This window comes from Sturnira hondurensis, unplaced genomic scaffold, assembly GCF_014824575.4.
Source record: "Sturnira hondurensis isolate 20B ecotype Veracruz unplaced genomic scaffold, ASM1482457v3 Scaffold0002638, whole genome shotgun sequence".
Taxonomy (NCBI): domain Eukaryota; kingdom Metazoa; phylum Chordata; class Mammalia; order Chiroptera; family Phyllostomidae; genus Sturnira; species Sturnira hondurensis.
In genome coordinates, this window is record NW_028075269.1 from 9,676,961 (window position 1) to 9,696,834 (window position 19,874).

Here is a 19,874-nt window from a genome sequence, read left to right on the forward strand (position 1 = left end):
CACTGCAGCGAGGCAGGACCCTGGCTCGCTGGTGGAGGTGGCCCAGGGCCAGTGGAGGCCAGGCCCTAGGGTCAGTCCTTTTTGAATGGCTTGGACCTAAGAAACCTGGTTGCCTTTGACTAAGAGTTTGTGGGCTAAGCTCCTGTGGCAGCCCCTTTGTGTTCCACACTGCCTCTGGAGAGGGGCAGTGCTGTCACCTGAGCAGATGATCTGGGGTTCAGAAGGTGTTTCGTGGCTCCCAGGTGTGAATGGCGAAGCCTGTTCTCTTAACCTCTGCATCACCCTGCTGAGATGTCCCTCCCTCCTGAAGGACTTGGCTGCCCCACGACCTCTTTCAACAATCCTCATCTTTGGCTCTGGGCCTTTCTAGGCTGCTCCTGTCAGAGGTGAACAGTGGGACAGGCCAGGGGCTGGACCAGCAAACAGAACCACATGTCTTGACGTGAGTAGTTGGATATTTCTAGAACTTATGCATGGGGAGGGTCTTTCAAAATGCACATCTGAGCCCTGGCTGGTGTAGCTCAGTGGATTGAGCACGGGTCTGTGAAACAAAGGGTCGCTGGTTCGATTCCCAGTCAGGGCACATGCCTGGACTGCAGGCTGGGTCCCCAGTGGGGGACACATGAAAGGTAACCATACATTGATGTTTCTCTCCCACTCTTTCCCCTTCCTTTCCCCTCTCTAAAAATAAATAAAATATTTTTTAAAAATGCACACCCGCTCTGCTGCTTCTCCCAGGACCTGGGAATCCCTGCGTGGAGATCATGGCAGCAGCTGTGTCCGAGGCACAGTATCAGGAATCTCCCTCCAAACGCACTCTGCCGTGCCCACCCCGGGAACATAAAGGCATCTTAATCAGGACGAGGCTACAGGAAGAGGTGCTGGACAAAGGCAGATTCGGACCAGGGCAGCCCTTTGGGATTTTGCCCCCTGAAGAGACCCCCATTAGCCCTCACCAGGGAGCGACAAGCCCCTTGACCCCTGCAGAAAAGGGTTTGCTTGGGTCGGGTCTAGAAGGAAGGCTGTGCCTGCATTGAGTGATAAAGGCCACTGACAGGGGTCTCTATATTTCTAGGTCTCAGAAAAATGGGACAGGAGACATCTGTGACAGGTTCCCTGGACCTCTTTGTTTGGACAGTGAGGGGCCAGGGCCCGTTTTTTCCCCTTGGAAAAATGGAGGCTGCCTGCTGAGACGAGGCAGCCAATCTGTCCATGGCATGGGGCCAGGAGGTTCACCCCACCCCCTCCCTCACTGGAAACCAACGGCTTCCTCCTCAGCCCGCTCCCTCTGACGTAGAGCTCCTTGGGAAAGCAGGATGCTGCTTTTAAAAAGTACTCATTGACCTTGAACTTTTAAATGCATTTCTCAATTTTCTCTTTTTATCGCCGTCCGGCTAACATTATGCTATGTCATTTCTTAAGTTCCGGTATTTAATATAAAATATTGAATGAAAACATATTTTACAAACAGCCTCCATGACTGGACACGGGAGGAGGGAATGTTTTGCCAATCATGTCCACCCTCTCTCTGGGCACTGGAGGAACATTCCGAGTACCCCAATAAGCAAGCGGGCAAGGAAGCATTGCCATCACATCCCTGCCCCCCGGCTCTCGGGGCCAGCGTGCCCCGAGACGAGGGAGATACAAACAGTGCAGCGCATGCGTGAAGAACGTGGGTTTTGCGTCAGCCTTGGGTTACTCTCAACTCCGCCGTACGTGAGCTGCGTGACCGTGCATGAGGCACTTCTTAGAGCCTTGGTTTCATCATCTGTAAAATGGGCATGTTCTCAATAGAAGAGTTCACGTAAAATGTCACTGGCCTGTCCATACAGGTCCACTAAGCAGTGCCCATTATCACCATTTTCATGTTAGCACTTGAGCATCACTGATCCAGGAAAAGCCCTGGCTGTGTGTTCAGAGAGCTGGGGGTGGGGGGGGGGGCGGGGGGCAGGGGGTTCACACGCAGGTCAGGCCCTGTCAGACAGAAGCCCCTCTTCCTGTCAGACCTCCCTGGTGTCCGCACTCCATTCCTCATCGGTCTCGTGTTTCTTCCCAGAGTTGTCTCCCTCTTTCCACCCCGCCTTCCCCTTTCTCCTGGAGTCCCACCACCTCCCCAGTGGCCCTCAGCATCCCTGCGGTGGCAGACAGTCCCTCTGGCTCGGCGTCCACCTCGCCCGTGCTCCCGGGACGCTGTGAGGGCGGGGAAGCCACTTGTTTCGACCAGCCCACCCTCTACAATCATCTCAGCCTCTGGGACCACCCTTCAGTCGTCCCCTGCTCCGTACAAATATCCCCTTTATCCCTGAAACTCCTGTTAGCTAATTTGGCCTGCCTTAGCTCCTTGCATCGGAGCTCTGTCTGTCTGAGACTGCCACTCAGAGCTGGCTGATTTTTCAGACGGTGCTTCAGGACACAAACTTTCCAGAGTCTTGGTCCTCAGACGTGGTCCTCATCCCCACGCCAGACCCCGAACCCCAGCGTTATTCAGGGGATCGTGACCGTGTACGGCTGTCCGCAGGCTGGTCTGGTGGGTTTCCAGACCTCTGGGAGGTGACCCCTCCTATGCCGTCTGGCTGTCTTTCCTTCTCAAGGCCAGTCAGAAAACTAACAAAATCTTGAATTTACTTGAAAAGTGGAGAAAAGTGCAGAGCCCTCCACTGAAGCAGCCACATGCTCCTCGGTGCAAGAAATCAGATCAGGTGTGGTCGACATTATCCTGATGATTTAAATAGATTTATTAAGGTTTGCACAGACTTTAATCCCTTGATAAATAAAATAGAAGTAAAGACCTGACTGAAAAGGGCCAAGACCTTCCTGTGTTCTCAGGGATTGGTTCCCCTCACTGTGGTCCTTCCACATTTACCCAGGGGAAATCCCCACAGGCCACTCTGCCTGCCACAAGGTGTGAAGAAAAATGCCCCCGGTTGAGAATCACAGTTTTACACGTACACCCCACCACCACCACCGGCAGACCTGTTAGCCCAAGGTCAGAGGTGCAAACACCCAGCAGGGAGAACACGCCTCTAGGAGGCCTTGCCTTTGCCCTTCAGTACCCAGGAGAGCTAAGCAAGTGGTTCTCAGCAGCAGCAAGGCACGGGGCATTCCTGCCTACGGGTGAGGCTGCTGGTGAGGCTGCTGGTGAGGCTGCTGGTGAGGCTGCTGGCTCACGGCACTGAACCCTCCCCAAAGCTGTGAGATTGCAGTCTATGAGTGTCAGGAAGCTGGAATGAGGCACAAAGACTGGATATGTGAGTGTGGCCATGCACCACACCTTATGTTACCTGGAGAGGTCTCCTGCCATTGTGGAAAATCACTGAGGGGGGGCAGACTGTTTGAAAATAAACCTCCACGCGGATGGATGCACCTGGGGTATCACATGCAGTTCTTCTGCTTTCGGTACGGATGTCCTGACCCACAGCCCCTGGCCCATCAGAGCAGAGCCCCAGACCACTCTAGAAAGATTCTGTGCAGTCTCGGGATTGTCAGGTGCAAATCCCATCAGTCACCTTTCAGCAAGGATTTACAAGCCACCCTTTGGGTCCTTGCTGCGTAAACTGCGGTCCACCATCCAACAGGGTGGGAACCGCCCGGAGCTGGTGAGAAGTGCACATCCTCAGACTCCGCCCCAGAACTTCCGAATCTGAGTCTGCACTTGAACAGATTCCTCAGGGAATATCCACAGCTATTAAGGTTGAGAAGCCCCGATGTAAGCAACACAGGAAAGGGAGCTTGGCTTCTTCCCTCTAGAAGCTCCCGCGTGGTGGGGAAGATGTGACTCACAGATACGGAACAATGGAGCAGAGCCCAAGTCAGACCGTCAGGCACGTTTGGGAGGGAAACGAGCACGGAGCACCAAGACCTAGTCCTGCCCCAGCCGCTGACTTTCACGGACCCTCAGCTGCCTCAGCTGTAAAGTGGGAATAACACACGTCCTGTCCGCCTTACAGATTGTCCTGGATGGGAAAACGTCACACCCGCATGGGGTACCATTTACTGTCACACAGTCTGAGTGCTATAGAATCCAGGGGTGAGAGCGCTAGGGGTGACTAGAACAGCCTGGGAAGATCCTGGGGGACAGAAAGGGGAGAGAGACTAAAGGTAACCTTTTAAAAATACTGAACAACAGCCCCAGCTGGTATAGCTCAGTGGATTGAGCGTGGGCCTGCGAACCACATGATCGCGGTTCGATTCCCAGTCAGGGCACGTGCCTGGGTTGCAGGCCAGTTCCCAGCAGGGGACTCACGAGAGGCAACCATACATTGATATTTCTCTCCTTCTCTCCTTCCCTTCCCCTCTAAAAGATAAATAAAATAAAAATACTGAACAACATACTGACCCAGCACTATAGTAAAGCAAAACCAAAAGCAAAACCAAAAGTGCACACTTTGGGAACTGCGCCTGATACGGCCTCTAGGCCAGGCTGTGCATGGAAGCTCCAGCTTCCATCCTGACAGTCTGCCAATGGTCAACCCCCTATGGCCAACACTGTGCCCCCTATGGCCAACACTGTGGGGGCCAACACTGTGGGTCTTGGACACACTCGCTCGATGCCACTGTGGGTTTTACAAAGCCCTCTGAACTCTGGTTTGGGGGTACAGGGAATGGATTTGCTTGTAATTTTGTGGCGCTGACCTGTGACAATGCCTGACGCTGCAAGGCCGTGCCTGGGAAAGCGGGACATAAAGGAAGTCAGCAGGTGGGGCGTCATCTCCCCAGATAATATTTCTTAAGCCTTTGCTGTGTACTAGATGTTTTCATGCTTTTTTTTCCTTTTTCATTTAATCCTCACTCCAACCCTATCAGGCAGGGTCCTCTTTCGTCTCTGTATCACAGATGAGGAAACCAGGAACTCAGGGTTAGAACCCAGGTTGGCCTGCTTTCCAAAGCCCATGACCTTAACTGTAAGCTAAACTGCCAGGGTAACGTGAGAATTTCTGATTTTCCTCGTGCTGTTGAAACAATACGACTTTGCTTTTGTTGTGAAACCTGGCTCCCTAGGACTCGCTGACGTTTGCCATGCTTGTCCTGAGCTTCTCCAGAGAAAGGCTGTCTTCTGGCAGGAAAAGATAAAAAGGGCTGATACAAATGAGTCACCACACTCGCTATAATTAACAGTGATGCAAGAGCCAGATGCAACCTAAGAGGGGCCCCCAGGACCTGACTGCAGGCGGCCAGAACTTCGAGCTGCACTTCAAGGCAGAAAAGAGTGTCCATGGCCCAGCTGCCCGCTGCTCACGACACATTGCAAAGGAAGAAACGAAACCTAGAATGCGTGCAGGCTCCAACATTAATCTCCTTATTTACAACGGAAAAACCGCACACCAGAACTGGAAAGAGAGTTTATGGTTTATAGATAACGTACATCTTTGCTTTCACACTCGGCCGCCCTGCGAAGTCCAAGCAGTTTTCGACCTGCTGAGCTGATTTACAGCAACTATCACTGGAAACTCACTGGCCCTGGGTGTTCAGTGTGCAGTGTGTAGGTGAACTCTACGAAAAGGAACCCATGGCGTCTCTCTATACCCCTTTGCTGACTTGGAAAAAGAAGCGATGCCATGATAGGCTGATTCAAAAGGACCCTAAAACACAATTCCCACGTTATCCACAAGCCCATTCAACTGCAGCACCGGCACATCACTTTGTAATGCAAGCAGAAGACAGGGCTCTCTGGCTGCTTCTAGGGCGGGTAATTCCCTCCTTGTTTTTGACAGAGAAATAAATAATGCTCAGGACCTGGCCAGACTCAACCAGTGGCCACTGATGCTGGCTGAAGCTTCTTACCTCTGCAAGAGAGGCTCGACTGTCCTCAAGATTTGAACTCGATACAGCTGACAGAATCTTGCCACTTTCCTTTTGAACAGACTTTAATGGAGAGCGGAGTGAAAAAATGCAGGTTACATGTTTAGGGTTATCATTGATACGTTGTAAGATCAACACCAAGACAGTGATGCATCTAACATTTATACATTTCCTAACTTTAGCTGTCAAAGAGCAAATCATTATCGGATATATATATTTACACAATAATTTCAAGCAACAGTAAATAATAAACTCCCTCCCTTAAAAAACTGGAAAAAAAAAGTCACACACACACACCCAATTACCTTTAAACAATGGATTACTTCCCACTAGTAAGTATCCTTTTTTGCACATATACTTGTAGACCAAAAGTCACTTAAGTTACTTAAGAACAGTCTTCTCGGCGGAGGTCCTGGATCAGCCCCTATTTCTTTTAGAGTCGCTTTAATTTTTACATCTTGAAGCCACATAACCAGCGTGGCCTGTACACTCTATAAGGACTCTAAGGGACACTCCAAACAACAAAAATGAATTCTATTTCCTTTGTGTGAGGAGATATGTACATCTCTGAAGATGCAGATAACTACAACTCAGAAAGTCAAAAATAAACACAAAACCCAAACCTCAGATCCTCAAGCACAGTTTCTTAAGAGCATTGTGCTAACGTTAGCATTGAATTAACTGAGTGGTAAGATTCTCTGAGATTTCTCTACAGAGGTACTGGTTAGTTCTGATTCTTTGCTCAGCTGCTTGAAACACATGAGTTTTAACAGTTGCCTGGTGGTGCACAGCCTGCCTGGCCCCTGGACTGCCGGATGGGACTCACCCCAGGGCCCGGCTCTCTGATTTATTTCTCGCCATCGCTGTTAGTAAATGGAAACCGTGACAAAGTTTACATTAGCAGACACAACCACATGCCCTGGCCTATAAATATTCTATGATGGAAAATGGTACAATGACTCCAGTCCCAGTGAAAATGAGCGTAAAAGGAAGAGAGGGTGGGGGAACATTATCAACAATGCCTCTTCTCACACTGGAAAATCCAGACCAAAGGGCGACGGGCTTTTAAGGAACCAGACGCTGTCCGCCGCTTCTCCGGGGCCTTGGGAGTCAGCTACAAGTTGGCAGAGCAGGGGCCGCCTTCTCCGGGCAGAGCCGGTAGGATCCAGTAGTACGCGCATCTTGTCTGGGAAGCTGCATGAAGAAGATGGACTGCCACTCCCTTCTTAGAGAGGCGAGTGAGGAGGAATTTTAAAGTCAGATTGGAAAGTAGTTCCCACACTGCGTCCGGCCGGGGACACAGCGCCGTCCCTGGGCGGGACCTCTCAGAGTGCCAGCTGGAGTTTGGTCATGTTTCTCTGGTGCATGTTGTGATGGCGGACTAACTCGTCTGACCGCGCGAACTTTTTCTGGCAACTGGGCCACCGGCAGCTGAAGGGTTTTTCACCTGTGGGCACAGTTGCCAGTCAGATACTTGCAGCGGAAAAGATGGGGCAAGTTCAACCCTCCAAACCCCCGCGTTAAGGCATCACAAGGCACCCGCTCCAGACTCCCCCTCATTCTGTCCCTCCGCTAACACACCAGGCTCCTTTCAGGGGCAGCTCTGAAACAGCCGCACCGTGGAGGCCTCACGGATGAAAGTACTATTAGGAAATTATACAACATTATTAAGTCAAAAGACTTGGGAAAGAGGAGACTGCGAATGGAAATGTGTAGGTAATTCCTATTTGACTATGGGGGAAACTTTGGTTCAACCTCTCCTGTTAGCCTGTTTTGTGAACTGTGTATGTTTTCCCCTCTGCTGTCCAAGTAGGGACTTGAGGTTAAGGAGGCTGCCAGGGTCTCCGGACCGTCATTTTGGATGTTACTGACTAACTGCCATCCGGTGGGGGAGCTGTGATGGCAGCTTCACTGTTTCTGTCGGCCTAGGGTCCTGGACGGGCTGAGTAGTTTTAGACAAGTCACTGATACTAGTGTGCATGGTGTCTGCATCTTTTTTCCTTAAAGTGTCACTCAGAGCATAATTCCTGTCACACAAAAATTCTAGTTCAGGCATAGTCTTGAGACCTTTAACAAGCTTGCCAAAAGGTCGAGCTTTCCATCGAAGGCGCCTTCAGAAGTTCTTTTCATGCCACCTTCTGTGTAGGGAAGAGAAGTGTAGCATTTATCAAGTGCCTCGTGCTGGGCATCGTGTGCATACGCCTGGCCTGGTGAACCACACAGAACACCTCGGTGAGGAGAGCACTGTTTCCCCCACCTACAGATGAGGCGGACCCCCGGGGAGGGCAGGCCCAAGCAACACTCAAATCCAGGTCAGTGTCATTTCAAAGCCCACGCACCTGGCTCCCACCTTTAGGGCCGTAACGGGAATAGAGCTGTGACTTCATGCTAAGTACAAATGCCACAGAAGCCGCCTGGGGGGGTCTCAGGATACCGCTGGTCTCACTGTGTCTTTTCTGAGGACTCCTGGGCAGGACGAGCCCCGAGATGTCCCAGGGGAGGTGCTAGCCCAGAGTCAGAACGGGGGGGGGGGGCGCGGGCCAATCAAGCATAGCATTAAACAGTCTGCATGTAACTCGGGTCCCTTCACACACATGCAGGCACGCGCAGGGAAGGGGGCTGGAGTACAAGGAATGGAAACTCCTTCCCTCCAAATTATGGTCTCAGGACTAAGGCAAAGAAACAACACCGAAGCACCTGAGGAGGGCCAAGGAGATGCCCATCTCCGGGGCACAGGTGCCTGGACTCTGTCTACAGGTGCGGCCGGTTTGGTCTGAGCGGGCTGGGTGCTCACAACATTGTGCCTCGCACCTCCCACCCCTGTTCCTCTGCTCTGCCTGATCGGGCCCCCGCTGCCCGGCCCCCACCTCCAGCCATGCTGCCGAAGCTGTATCCATGTCCAGCCCTGCCCCTGTCTTCGTTCGCCTCGGCCAACCAACGGTACTCAACTCTGCTGACTTGGGCTGTCTTCTTGATTCTCTTTCCCCCCTGCACTGGGCAGTGAACCCCAAACCCCAACGCCTTTCTCCAACAAAGAAGGCAGTGGGGATGCGGTGGGATGGGAGCAGATAAAACTGGGTTTGCTACTTACTAGCTTTGGAACTTTACATGAGCCACTAAATTGCTATGTGCCTCAGTCCCCTCATCTGACAAATGGGGATAAATCATGCCAGCCCTCCTCTTCCTACAAGATTGGTATAGAGATAAAGATAACCTAGGCCTGGTTTCTCTTTCCCAAGCTATAAAATACACAACAAAGATGGTGCTGTTTTCATTATGAATCACGCCAGCCTTGTGGAGAAGCAAAAACTTTAAATGCACTATTCCCCTCTCGATACTAACGTAGAGGAAATAATAGCCACGTGCCGACGTCAGTCTGGCAGACAGCATGCCAGCTCCTGGAGCATTAAGTTTTAGCAGAGAAAGGATTCGGGCCTCTGAACACAGTGTGGTGGAACATGAACTTTCAGAAGGATAAATGTTTAGCTTGCTAGATTTTGGCTTGTCAGAATTTCTGCTGTTCTTCTCTAAGGTTGATTATCCTATCAAGCTGGGTGATAAAAGTATGGATGCAACAAACTGGGAACAGGAGGGACCTAACTTATCTCTTCGTTTTTATTCTGGACGCTCATGAAAAGGGTTCTTCTCACGTCTCCCTTCTGCTCGGTACCCACGCCCCCGTCCCTTCTTAAACAATGTTCTTATTTAAAGATAACCACATGCGGTTCTTTCTCTCCTCTCAGTCTAACCCTGCTTAGACTCCTTTTAGCCTACTCTTGTCCAGTCTCTCTCATCAGAAACAACTTTGTTCAACGGTAGTTATTTTTTTAAAAAAATAATGAAAAGTAAATGTGAAGAAAAGTTTACGCACTTGTTTTACCTGTATGAGTCCTGGTGTGGGTCTTCAGGTGGTCAGAGCGGGAGAACTTCCGCTGACAAGTTTTACATTGGAAGGGTTTCACACCTAAATGGACAAAGAAGGTCTAGCCGCAGCCCTGACGCGGGGGGCACAACGAACGAGGCCCGCAAGGCCTTCTTCCCAGCAGCCGGAGGAGCCAGGCATTTCCAGCCACACCTGCAACATCTGCCTCACCCTCAGATCTCCCCCAAGCCCAGCACGAACCCCCCCGGTCCTGCACATAACCCCTGAAGACCTGCTTTTGGTCTTGGAAACAATTATTCCTTAACCACAGGTGTCCAGCTTCTGACCAAGGTCTCAGCTGTGTCCAAGACTGAAAAAGAGAATCACATGCTACAAATGGAAATCTGATCTCCACCACCTCTGGTCTTTACTGATGCTCAGTGTGTCATCAGCAAGTTGCTAGCGGTATCTCATTGTTCCGTGGTTTGCATGATAAATGAGAGGCGCTTCTTTTTCTTTCTTTTTTTGTTTAAGAGAAGAAAAATCCCCAGAGATTAGGGGGGGAAAAAACTGAAAAAAAAAATGAAACAAATGGCTGACCCTCTCACATCCATATTTAACAACACAGAAAATCACAAAATCAGCCGTAACCCAAGGGAACACACTGCCAGCAATGAGAAGTGAACCTACAAACCTGTGTGTCTCCTTTGGTGTCTTTTGAGCTGGTCTGAACGAGAAAACCTTCGCTCACAGTCCTTGAAGTCACACTGGTATGGTTTCTCACCTTGGAGGAAGACACATACTCCATTTGAAAATGACACTGGAAGTGGAGATCTCCTTAAAGGCAACCTCTCCTCTGGGGACTGGAGGGATTCCAAAATGCCTAAGACGCTTCGGTGGCGCATGTTAGGGTGGACTTTCCAACTGCAGAGTGTGGTTGAAGGCCTACCTACACACAGGCCTGTGGACAGCGGGTGCAGGTTGTGGGGGTTAGGTGAATGAAGATGGTCCCTCCCCTCCCAGTTCGAAGTGAACAGAAACTCAAGTACTGGAGCCTGACACAGGGGTCACATCCAGCTCTGCCACTTTAAGTGCTGGGTGAGGTACAGTTTCCTTATTGTGAAATGGAGCCAATAATCTGACAACTTCCAAGGATTTATAAACTGATTAAACCAGACCATCCCCATAAAGGGCTTAGCCTAGTACCTAGCACAGAAGCAGGGCTCAAAAATCATTGGCACAGAATAGTTAGACAAATAATAAACCAAAGAAGATTTAACTCCTCGACTGAGTCTGAGGCAGAAGTCTGGGATGGATGTGCCCTGGAGCCGGTCCCATGAAACGGGTGTTTCATATTTTATGGCCTGAAGATTTGGTGCTCTCAGCTACCAACTTCTCATTCCTGAGTCTGGCATAAAAGGCTCCATGATTGTGAGACGCTCAAGTTAAACGAGGGTCAAAGCGTTCAGAAAGTTTTTGCTGTCCCTCTATCAGAGAGAAGCCAGTAGTGGGATTACACAACCTCCTCCGTCAGAATGAAGAAGCCCCACCCTGGCCTGGCTTGAGAAAGTTCAGCCAAACACTGGGAACTGGGCCCCAGGAGTGCACTAAGCAACCTCGGGCCTTTCCACCTTCTTATGAGAATTCTGAGTCACGGGCATTCTGGCCCGCAGAGCAAGCCACCCCGGGCTCAGCAGGGTCTTTCCATCGCAGGGCAGTCCCTGGTTACCTTTCCAACTGCAGAACCTCTTCTGTTTCCCTGATGAATCCGTGTTCCTGCTAGGCCAGAGCTCACCATTCCCGAAATCTCTGCCTTGCACTTTGCTCACACTACACGCCCTCGGTGGCTATCTCCACATTCCTACCCAGCAAAAAGCCTGCTGTACGCGCCTCACAAATGCCTGTTCCTCTGCGATGCCTTCCTGGAAGCTTCATGTTCCAATGAAAGCCCTTCCTTCCCTCAAGACAGAATTGATTACAGAACGTCTGACGTGGTGGGCTGTGTCCAGGTCTACCTTGTTCCATGGGCTGGAAAATCCAAGGGCAGGGGCCTCTCCTTAACTCGCCACTTGTACCTAGCCTGGGGACTCACGCTCCACCTCCGCAACCTGGAGAGGACATCACCCCCAGGTGGGCTCATTTCTTTTCCCTGCCTGTCTGCTTCTGCTCCTGTTTGCCTTCCTCTGCCCAATCTTTTTTATTTATTTTAATTGTTGTCCAAGTACAGTTTTCTGTTTTTTACTCCCATCCCAGCCCGCCCCCCCCAGTGCTCCCCACCTCCCTCCCATTTCCACCCCCCTTGGTTTTTGTCCATGTGTCCTTTATACTTGTTCCTGTCCTCTGCCCAATCTTATCAACCCTGATGGTCAGCCCAAGCCCTTCCTCCTCCAAGAAACCTTGACACCAGCTCAAACTGACACTCTGAACAATTCTTCCCAACTCCTCCGGCCTCCGGTTTAATACATTATCATTTACTCTCTCGGTCCCTTTTTTCGTTTGTGTGCATCCTGGCTCCAAAACAGACCATTTGCTCTTTGAGAAGGGGGCTTGTGACTTGGGAGTTAAAAGGCTTGAGTTCAAGTCCTGCTTCCGCTGTACCTACTCACCTGATCATTGCTTCATGTGTGAGGATTAAATGAAATAATGCATGTAGAGAATGCATGTAGAGAGCCTGGGACATAGAAAGCATTTAATATAAAATTACTTAATAGTCTGCACTATAATTATAAATAAATTTTTTCAATTGCACTCTTTCAAGAGAGGGGACACAGGATTGTTATATACCAGCCTGCCCTCTTCTTCTGCAAGAAAGAGCTTCTTAAATGCTCCAGCATTTAAGGCCAAGGTGGTCTTGGCTATCTCATCTACTGTCTTCCCTTCACACAGACATCTAACCTCTATTCTTTTCTGTGTCTCCCTCCCATTGAAAGTTTTTACAACTATATTGTCTTCAATGTATGGTATTCCCTCACATTTTCCCAGAATTTTACTTTAGCCTTTCCCTTATAACCTTATCATTTACTCTCCAAGTGATCCCGTTCAGGGAAATATGTACAAATAGAACATGCCACCAGATTGCTCCTCTCTAGCCTGAAAGCAAATGGCCTACCGAGTGCAAAGTCAGGTTTATGCCAGAATTGCTCCTCCAGATGCAGTGACTTAGAGAGATCTAATGGTCTGGAGAGCTGAATACAGGTCACTTTCTTCTCCAACGTCCCCAAAGCAGAGCCAGCAGTAACGATAAAATAATAACCGTGATCATTACAACAAAGCCGTCCTTCCATTGGGAAAAGAATGGCCCTGGACGCCCTGTGGGAAAGGCTGCACTTCCTGCTGTTTCCCTGTTGGGGAGACCCCACCTCACTCCCACCCAGTGCCCACTGGCCAAGGGCAAACATTTGTGAAATGGCCATTCGCCTTCAAGGTGGCCAACAACCAGACACGGCAGACCCTCTTTCCCAGAGGCAGACCTCCCTGGCCTGTGGGAAAATCCACATCATCAAAATCACTGTCTTTTTTTTTTAAGATTAAAAATAATAATGAAATATAATCCATTTTCCCATTCTCATCTGGTTGGTCATTACTAACCCAAGCAGTTAAGTTTTTCTTTGGACCATCTCTTCCTAATCTTAGGATAACCTTGCCCATCAAGCTCTCCAATCACCTGACTGCCAAACTGTCAAGCTAGTTCCTCTCTCTTTAGAGATGCTGATAGTATTCTAACAGTAACGCTATCATTTATTCAGACCTGTTGACATAGGGTACTGCGCTAGGTGCAGTCATACCTCTAACTCCTTTCATTCAATTTGGTATTAAGTTTTAATCTAGTCTTTAACAAGTGTACAAGGTAGGCGTTATCGTCTCTATTTTTCACATTAATCCAATGAAGTTCAAGGAGAGGTTAAAACTTGCTCTAGGTCTCTGCACTCGGTGATGAAACCCATATTGAAACACAAGGCTCTTTAGTCCTGTGCAGTTCTCTTTCCACCTCTCTGCTCTGTCCTTCCTGAAGTTTACTGACTTCTTTATTAGAGCGCAGACAATCCAGATGCAAAATGACCTTGCAGCCCTTTTTTTTTATCACTTATGCCGTAACTTTCAAAGAAATGCCTATTTTCCATGCCTGGATTCCCCTGTGTCCTTGGCAGTGTGAGAACCAGGAGCCGGAGCTCCGCAGCCGCCCCTGCCCAAAGGCCGCGGGAACCAAGGCTGGGCGGTGGACGCACTCACCAGTGTGCTTCCGGCTGTGCATCTGTAAGTGAGACAGCTTAAAATATCTCTTATTGCAGCCCGGGTAAGCACACATGAAGGGGCGTTTCTCGCTGGTCTCAGACGCTGACCGGACAAGAGTCGGGGCTACTCCAGGCACACGCCGCACATCCTGCAAGCAGAGTGTAAGAGAAATGGAGGCTTTAAGCCACACGTGAATATGCACGTCGGTCCGAGGGAGAGTGAGCGCTGCCATACACCCAAGGAAGGGACGGCAGATACGAGGCCTAAAACCAGGCCGTCCGCACACCAGATGCCCACAGCAGACACCCCTAACGGGTGACAGATCAGGACATTCTACAACGCAGTGCTCGAACGTCGTCACTGACGACCAACCAGAACCAGTCCTCAAAGCCTGGTTGGGGTTGCTGATCCGGAGTGTCTGGAAAAGAGGTGCTAGTGGCCGGAAGAGCTCCCAGTCCATCCTGTCTCTCCGCTTCCGCACTCGATGCAGTGAGGTTTGGAAGGCCAAAGTCCCAGGTTCTACTCCACTCCCTCCCACTCAGACACCTGGCCACACGACCAGAGCCTCACTCTGAAGTGGATGGGGAAGTCCTTATGACAGAGACATGCGGGATGCTAGATGAACCCCAAACTAGCCAGACTTTCCACATGAGCAATGAAGGAGCCCATGAGATTGGGGGGTTCTGTCTGTGAAGGGGAGTTGAATGCCCTAGGGGCTCCGTGTAGCCAGTGCAACCCTTTAGTGATAGTACCAGAAAACACTGGGCCTGCCTTCCATGCCCTGCCCACAGCCTCCACGGGGCATTCTGTTGACCCTCTTTACCTGGTGAGCATGAGTATGTGTACGGTCAGTCCTTCATGGCAAAGAGCTAGAGGGAAAAGATGAAGCAGGCTCCCCTTCCCACTCTCCAGATCAGTAAGTCACAGACAGGAGCAGTGCAGGGGCCAGAGGGGCGGCTGAATCCTCCCCATTCTTACAGATGTGCAAGTCGAGGCCAAAGAGCACGTCCATGTTTTAAGACCTGGAAATACTTCTGAACTTCACCCATTCTCTGCCCTGGGCATTTTCCACACCACCCCCAGTTCATCTGTTCTACTTTCTCTTTCACGCTGCCTTGCACTGTGAGGCCTTCCATTCTGCAGAAGGAGTACTGCAGTGACAGGTAACTTGGATGTTGACAGGCCACAGTGTTTCGAGGCAAATGGTAATATAAATCTCAATGGTGAGCTGCTGTGTTTGATTGGTGTGTTCCAAGAGAAAAGGATTGGGCCGGAGCCAATCAGAAGCCACGAGAGTGAGGCTGACAAATGAGGTTTGGTGGAAAGGAAGGCAAAGGAACTTTTTTTTCATTTCCTGTCATTCATTCTAGCTGCTGCGTACATGGCAATACGATACAAAATTGAGCTGTCAGTGGTCCTGATGGAGGGTGCTGATGGTATTTGTCAGAGGACAGACTGGATGACTCTTTCTGTCCTTCCATCAGATTTCCGTATTTCTGTGACCCTTGCCTTTATTCCCACCACGGGAAGGCCTGGGGTGAGGGAGCACACTGTTCTATCACCAGGACACTTCTGGAAGCATGAATCAGAACATCTTGGAGCTACCTGCTCCACAGATCACGTGGGGACCTGGCCCACACACAACTGATTTCCAGGGTGCTGACTAGTCTGGGAAAGTATCATCACAGTTACTCATGTTGCAGCCGTGAGTCACATGCAAAAGTCACCAATGCAAACGCCTGGGAACTGCGTGTGGTTCTGACCGTTAAAAGGAGCTCTGCGGAGGTGACCTTCACTGAGTTCCCCCAATTCTGTACAAGGTTTACCTTTTTACTTCCCTTCCTTCACTCTCCTTGGAGACTCCCTCCTCCCCCAAACCGCTCACAGCCCTCTGTCCCCCTAGGAGGCAGTGTAACAAGATGGATAAAATCAGGGCTTCTGGAGTAAGATGTGTTATAAGTCTCTGCTCCACCTCTCACAGAGATGTGGTTTTGGACCAGTCACTTGTCTTGTCCAGACTTCGGTTTCCTTATCTATAAAATGGAGCCAATAATAGTACCTACCTCATAAAGAAGTGCTCAGGATTAAGGGGGGGGCAGTCAATGTGTAGACACGGAAGAAGCTTAAATGCATACTACGAAGTGAAAGGAGCCATACAGGCTCCACACAGTGTGATTCCAACTATTTGACGCTCTGGAGAAAGGCAAAATGACACAGACAATAAAAAGATCACTGGTTGTGGGGGCAGGGGAAGAAGAGAGGGGGGAACACAGGACATTTTTAGGCAGTGAAACTATTCCGTGTGATATTCTAATAGTAGGTGCATGGCATTTTGCATTTAACAAAACCCACAGAACTACACAGCACAAAAAGTGAATCCTCGTGTAAACTATGGGCTTCAGTTAACAATAATGTGTCACTCCTGGCTTACCCATCTTAACAAATGTGCATACCAAAGCAAGATGTTAATCGTGGGGAGGTGTTGGGGGGCAGGGGTGATACTGGAACCCTCTTTACTTTCTGCACAATTTTTCCTTAAACCCAACCTTGCCTTAAAAAAAATTAGGTCTGTGTTTTCTTAAAAAGCCCATGTACAAAACTTAGCACAATACCTGGCATATAGAAAGTGTCCTGCCATAGGCAGTGTTATAATTAATATCATAGCAGCACTTGGCAAGATTGGCAAGATAGAGGCTACCTTTGGGTGCTTTACAATGCAGACCAAGTCTTCTTAGAAGTCAAAAGCAAGTCCAGTTAGCCGAAAATATAAGAGCCGTGCAGCCCACCAGGGAGAAGGCAAATTAAAGCATGAAGAAAAGGAAGGAGGGGATTCTGCAGGAAGCATCTTGGCCTGAGCCAGAGAGGCAGCCCCCTTCACACTGGCCTCCCAATGGGAGGGGGCTGCCCCACCCGCCCCCATGGAAAAAGGAGGGGTCTCTGCTGTCACAGGTGCATACAGTTAGGAACGGACTTGCTAGTGTCAAACAGCCATCAGCATGGAAGTGCTGAGAAGGGAAAGAGGCAGGGAAGTCCACTTCCAGCCGGACCCCGCATACTCACCTGAATGCCCCGGAAGACGCCGTGGGTGTGTATCCTGTACTGGGCTCCACAGAGAATGGGCGTGGTGTGGTTATCACTCTCATACCCTGCGCCGTGGCTGCAAACACGAAGAAGAGAGAACAAGGCTCAGGGGGGTCCACAGGCACCACTGGAAAATGGGCATCTGCAGCAGCACGACTGTTTTTAAAGGCTCACAGGACGATAGCTGGTTTTGGCCTCCCGCCATTGGGAGGAAGACTTCCATTACTGTGGAAGCAGGGTTTGGTGAAGGGCGGGGCCCATCAGGCCTGGCCTCGCCACCTCACAGACACACTGCGCTGTCTGGTTCTACGCCTCTCTCAGATGAGCGGGGGAAGTCACAGTGGCAGGAGGTCATCCCCAGCAAGTTGTTTACCGTCTGGATGGCAGGGCTGACAGCTGCAAATATCTCAGGAATGAGCAGATGCCTCAAGTTCACATCAAGTGCAATGGATGTTTGTCAGCACCTCATGACTCAGTTTTTACCAGATAGCACCAAGAAAGTGATGACACAAAAGAGATGTCACATCCTCAGAAGTGGTTACACATCTGTGGCCCTGCTCCACTTAACCTACAGATCAGCTTTCCAGATCAACTTAACTCTTTGCAGCCAACCCCTGCCAAAGACGGACACTGGATAATCTCCCCCAGCATTAGACCGACTGGTCCCAGAGTCAAGTCTCAGGCTAACCTTGGACTACTAGTGAGAGCTGAGGGATATGGAATGTTGAAAATAACCACTTGGAAAGGAGGCGTGTTCTGTTCCAAAAGTATTCTCTCCTTCAGGAAAAAGCTGATATCTGTTCTGTAGTTATTTTACTTCCAAATGAGGCAGAGTGAGGGTTTTTATTCCACATGGGCAGCACATTATAATCACATCTAGAATCACCATGGAGAGCTTTTGTGAAATTCCTCTGTGAAATGGTGCAGCTGCTTTGGAAAGTGCCTGGCAGTTCCTCAACAGATTAGACATAAAGTTACCATATGACCCAGCAATCCCACTTCTAGGTGTGTCCCCAGGAGAAATGAATCCCGTATTTACACAAAAACTTGTGCACTTCGTTTATGAGCAGCACTTACTCCCCCCAGCCAACAAGTGGAGTCGACCTAAATGCCTGCCAGCTGATGCGATGTGGCACGTTATTGTTAACTGGGGGGAGGGGGGTAAACAAACTATAGTGTATCCATAAGGTGGAATATTATTTAGCCATAAAAAAGAATGAAATACTGATACATGATAATGGGGACAAACCTTGAAAATATTATACTAAGTGAAAGAGGTCAATCACGGAGGACCACCTGCTGTGTGATTCCATATATACAAAATGTCCAGAATAGGCATAATTATAGATAAAAAGTAGATACATGGTTGGCTGCCTAGGGCTGGGGAAGCTGGAGGGAAGTGGGGAGGGACCGCTCAAAATATTCCCAACTGGTGTTACAGTCGTACAACTCTGATTATACTATTCAGCAGTATACTGTTGCATCATATACTCCAAATGAGTGAACTGTACACTATATGAAACTTGTAAAGCTGCTTTTAGAGCTGCTTTCAGAAAGTTACCTCTGGGGAATGGGGTCCACATACCAGCATTTGTTTAAGCCTCCATTGCAATTAATGGCTGTCAGGGCTGAGAACCTCCACCCTCTGGCTGTTACTCTAGAGATTCCTGGGCTCCGGGTGCAGGAGCAGGTAGCTGGGCTGATGAGCCCACTCCACCTGAAGCTGTGGGGAAAGCCTGGGGCTGGCTCAGCTGTCACTCACCCCGGGGAAGGCATTCCTGGGAGGAAAGAGTGTCTGCCAGAACGCCTGACATGTCCACATACCCTGAGGCCACAGCAGCTGTAGGGTTTCACATTCGTTCTGGCTTTGAGCTTTTGAGAAAGGACTGACTGTCTGTCTCCTTTGCACAGAGCCATGACAGAAGCCTCGGGAGGTGGGTGGCAGCTTGTGCCCCCTGACCTACTACATACACCTTGTTTGCACATCTTTCAGGTGATTTTTGACACATCTGGAGGGAAATGTCTCAAAGAGCTGAACCAGGGTCAAACACTGGAAAGACACGCCAAACCCAGACAGTATCTGCCTTTCTGAAGCTTCGAATGTGCTTGCCAAGAAAAAGAGGCCGTGTCTGCGTTCCTTACAATTACACAGACAGTTGGGGAAGTGAGAGCTGATGACAATGGCGATGGGGCAGCAGGAGGACAGGACAAGAATGCTGCGACCAGAAGATTTTGCCTCCAAGGCTGTGTAGAGATGCTGCTTTTGCTTGGGTTAGCTTTCTGCATGTAGCCAACATGTGACTTACAGACTTTCTAGGGCTGGAGGGCCTCTAGGATACAGCGAAAGAAATATCTTAGAGTTCAAAGGGAAAGAGTTAGGAACATCCTGTCTCGGCAGCTGGTCTCTGGATGCTTCTGGGTTTCTGGAGGGTGGGGGGCATGGGAAACAGACATTACTCAGGGTACTTGTCCCGGGAAATGAAGCGTTGTGGCACTCAAAAGGAATGACGTGACCCTCCCAGCCAGATGCAAGCCAACAAACAAAAGAAGCAACCAGCAACAAGACTGCACCCGCCAAATATGCCACTACCAGGTCCACGAATTAGAAAGACAGCGGGGCCCCACCTGCTGGCTCCTGGGTAGGAGACAAACACACAGTGCAGTTCCACATGGTGGAAACCCTGCAACCCAACACTCTTCCCTGTGCGGTCTGCACAGGACACGGAGTACAACCCATGGACTCAGTGACGACTCTCCCCAGATAAGGAAAGGAAAGCAAGTCGGTGGTCCTGGAACCATACATGGATAAAGGTGAAGAGGTCATTTACTCCAACCGCCATTCAAAGCTCCTCTAGCTCATCCCCAGCAGTTGAACAATATGACTGGCTGCAGGTCATTG

General features: G+C 49.9%; 1 protein-coding gene across 4 annotated transcripts in view; it reads right to left on the minus strand.

Moving 5' to 3' along the window:
* Positions 1-5,852: 5,852 nt before the first annotated feature.
* The window catches only part of WT1 (WT1 transcription factor), a 48,937-nt gene continuing 34,915 nt past the window's right edge, over positions 5,853-19,874 (minus strand). For 3 of the 4 annotated variants that reach the window (XM_037040453.1, XM_037040451.1, XM_037040454.1), the window contains 5 exons: positions 16,955-17,051; positions 13,892-14,042; positions 10,356-10,445; positions 9,671-9,763; positions 5,853-7,246 (listed from right to left, as the gene is read on the minus strand). In XM_037040453.1, coding sequence (XP_036896348.1) covers positions 7,125-7,246; positions 9,671-9,763; positions 10,356-10,445; positions 13,892-14,042; positions 16,955-17,051 — 553 coding nt within the window. In that variant the 3' untranslated portion in view covers positions 5,853-7,124. The other variant, XM_037040452.1, reaches the window with a different exon arrangement.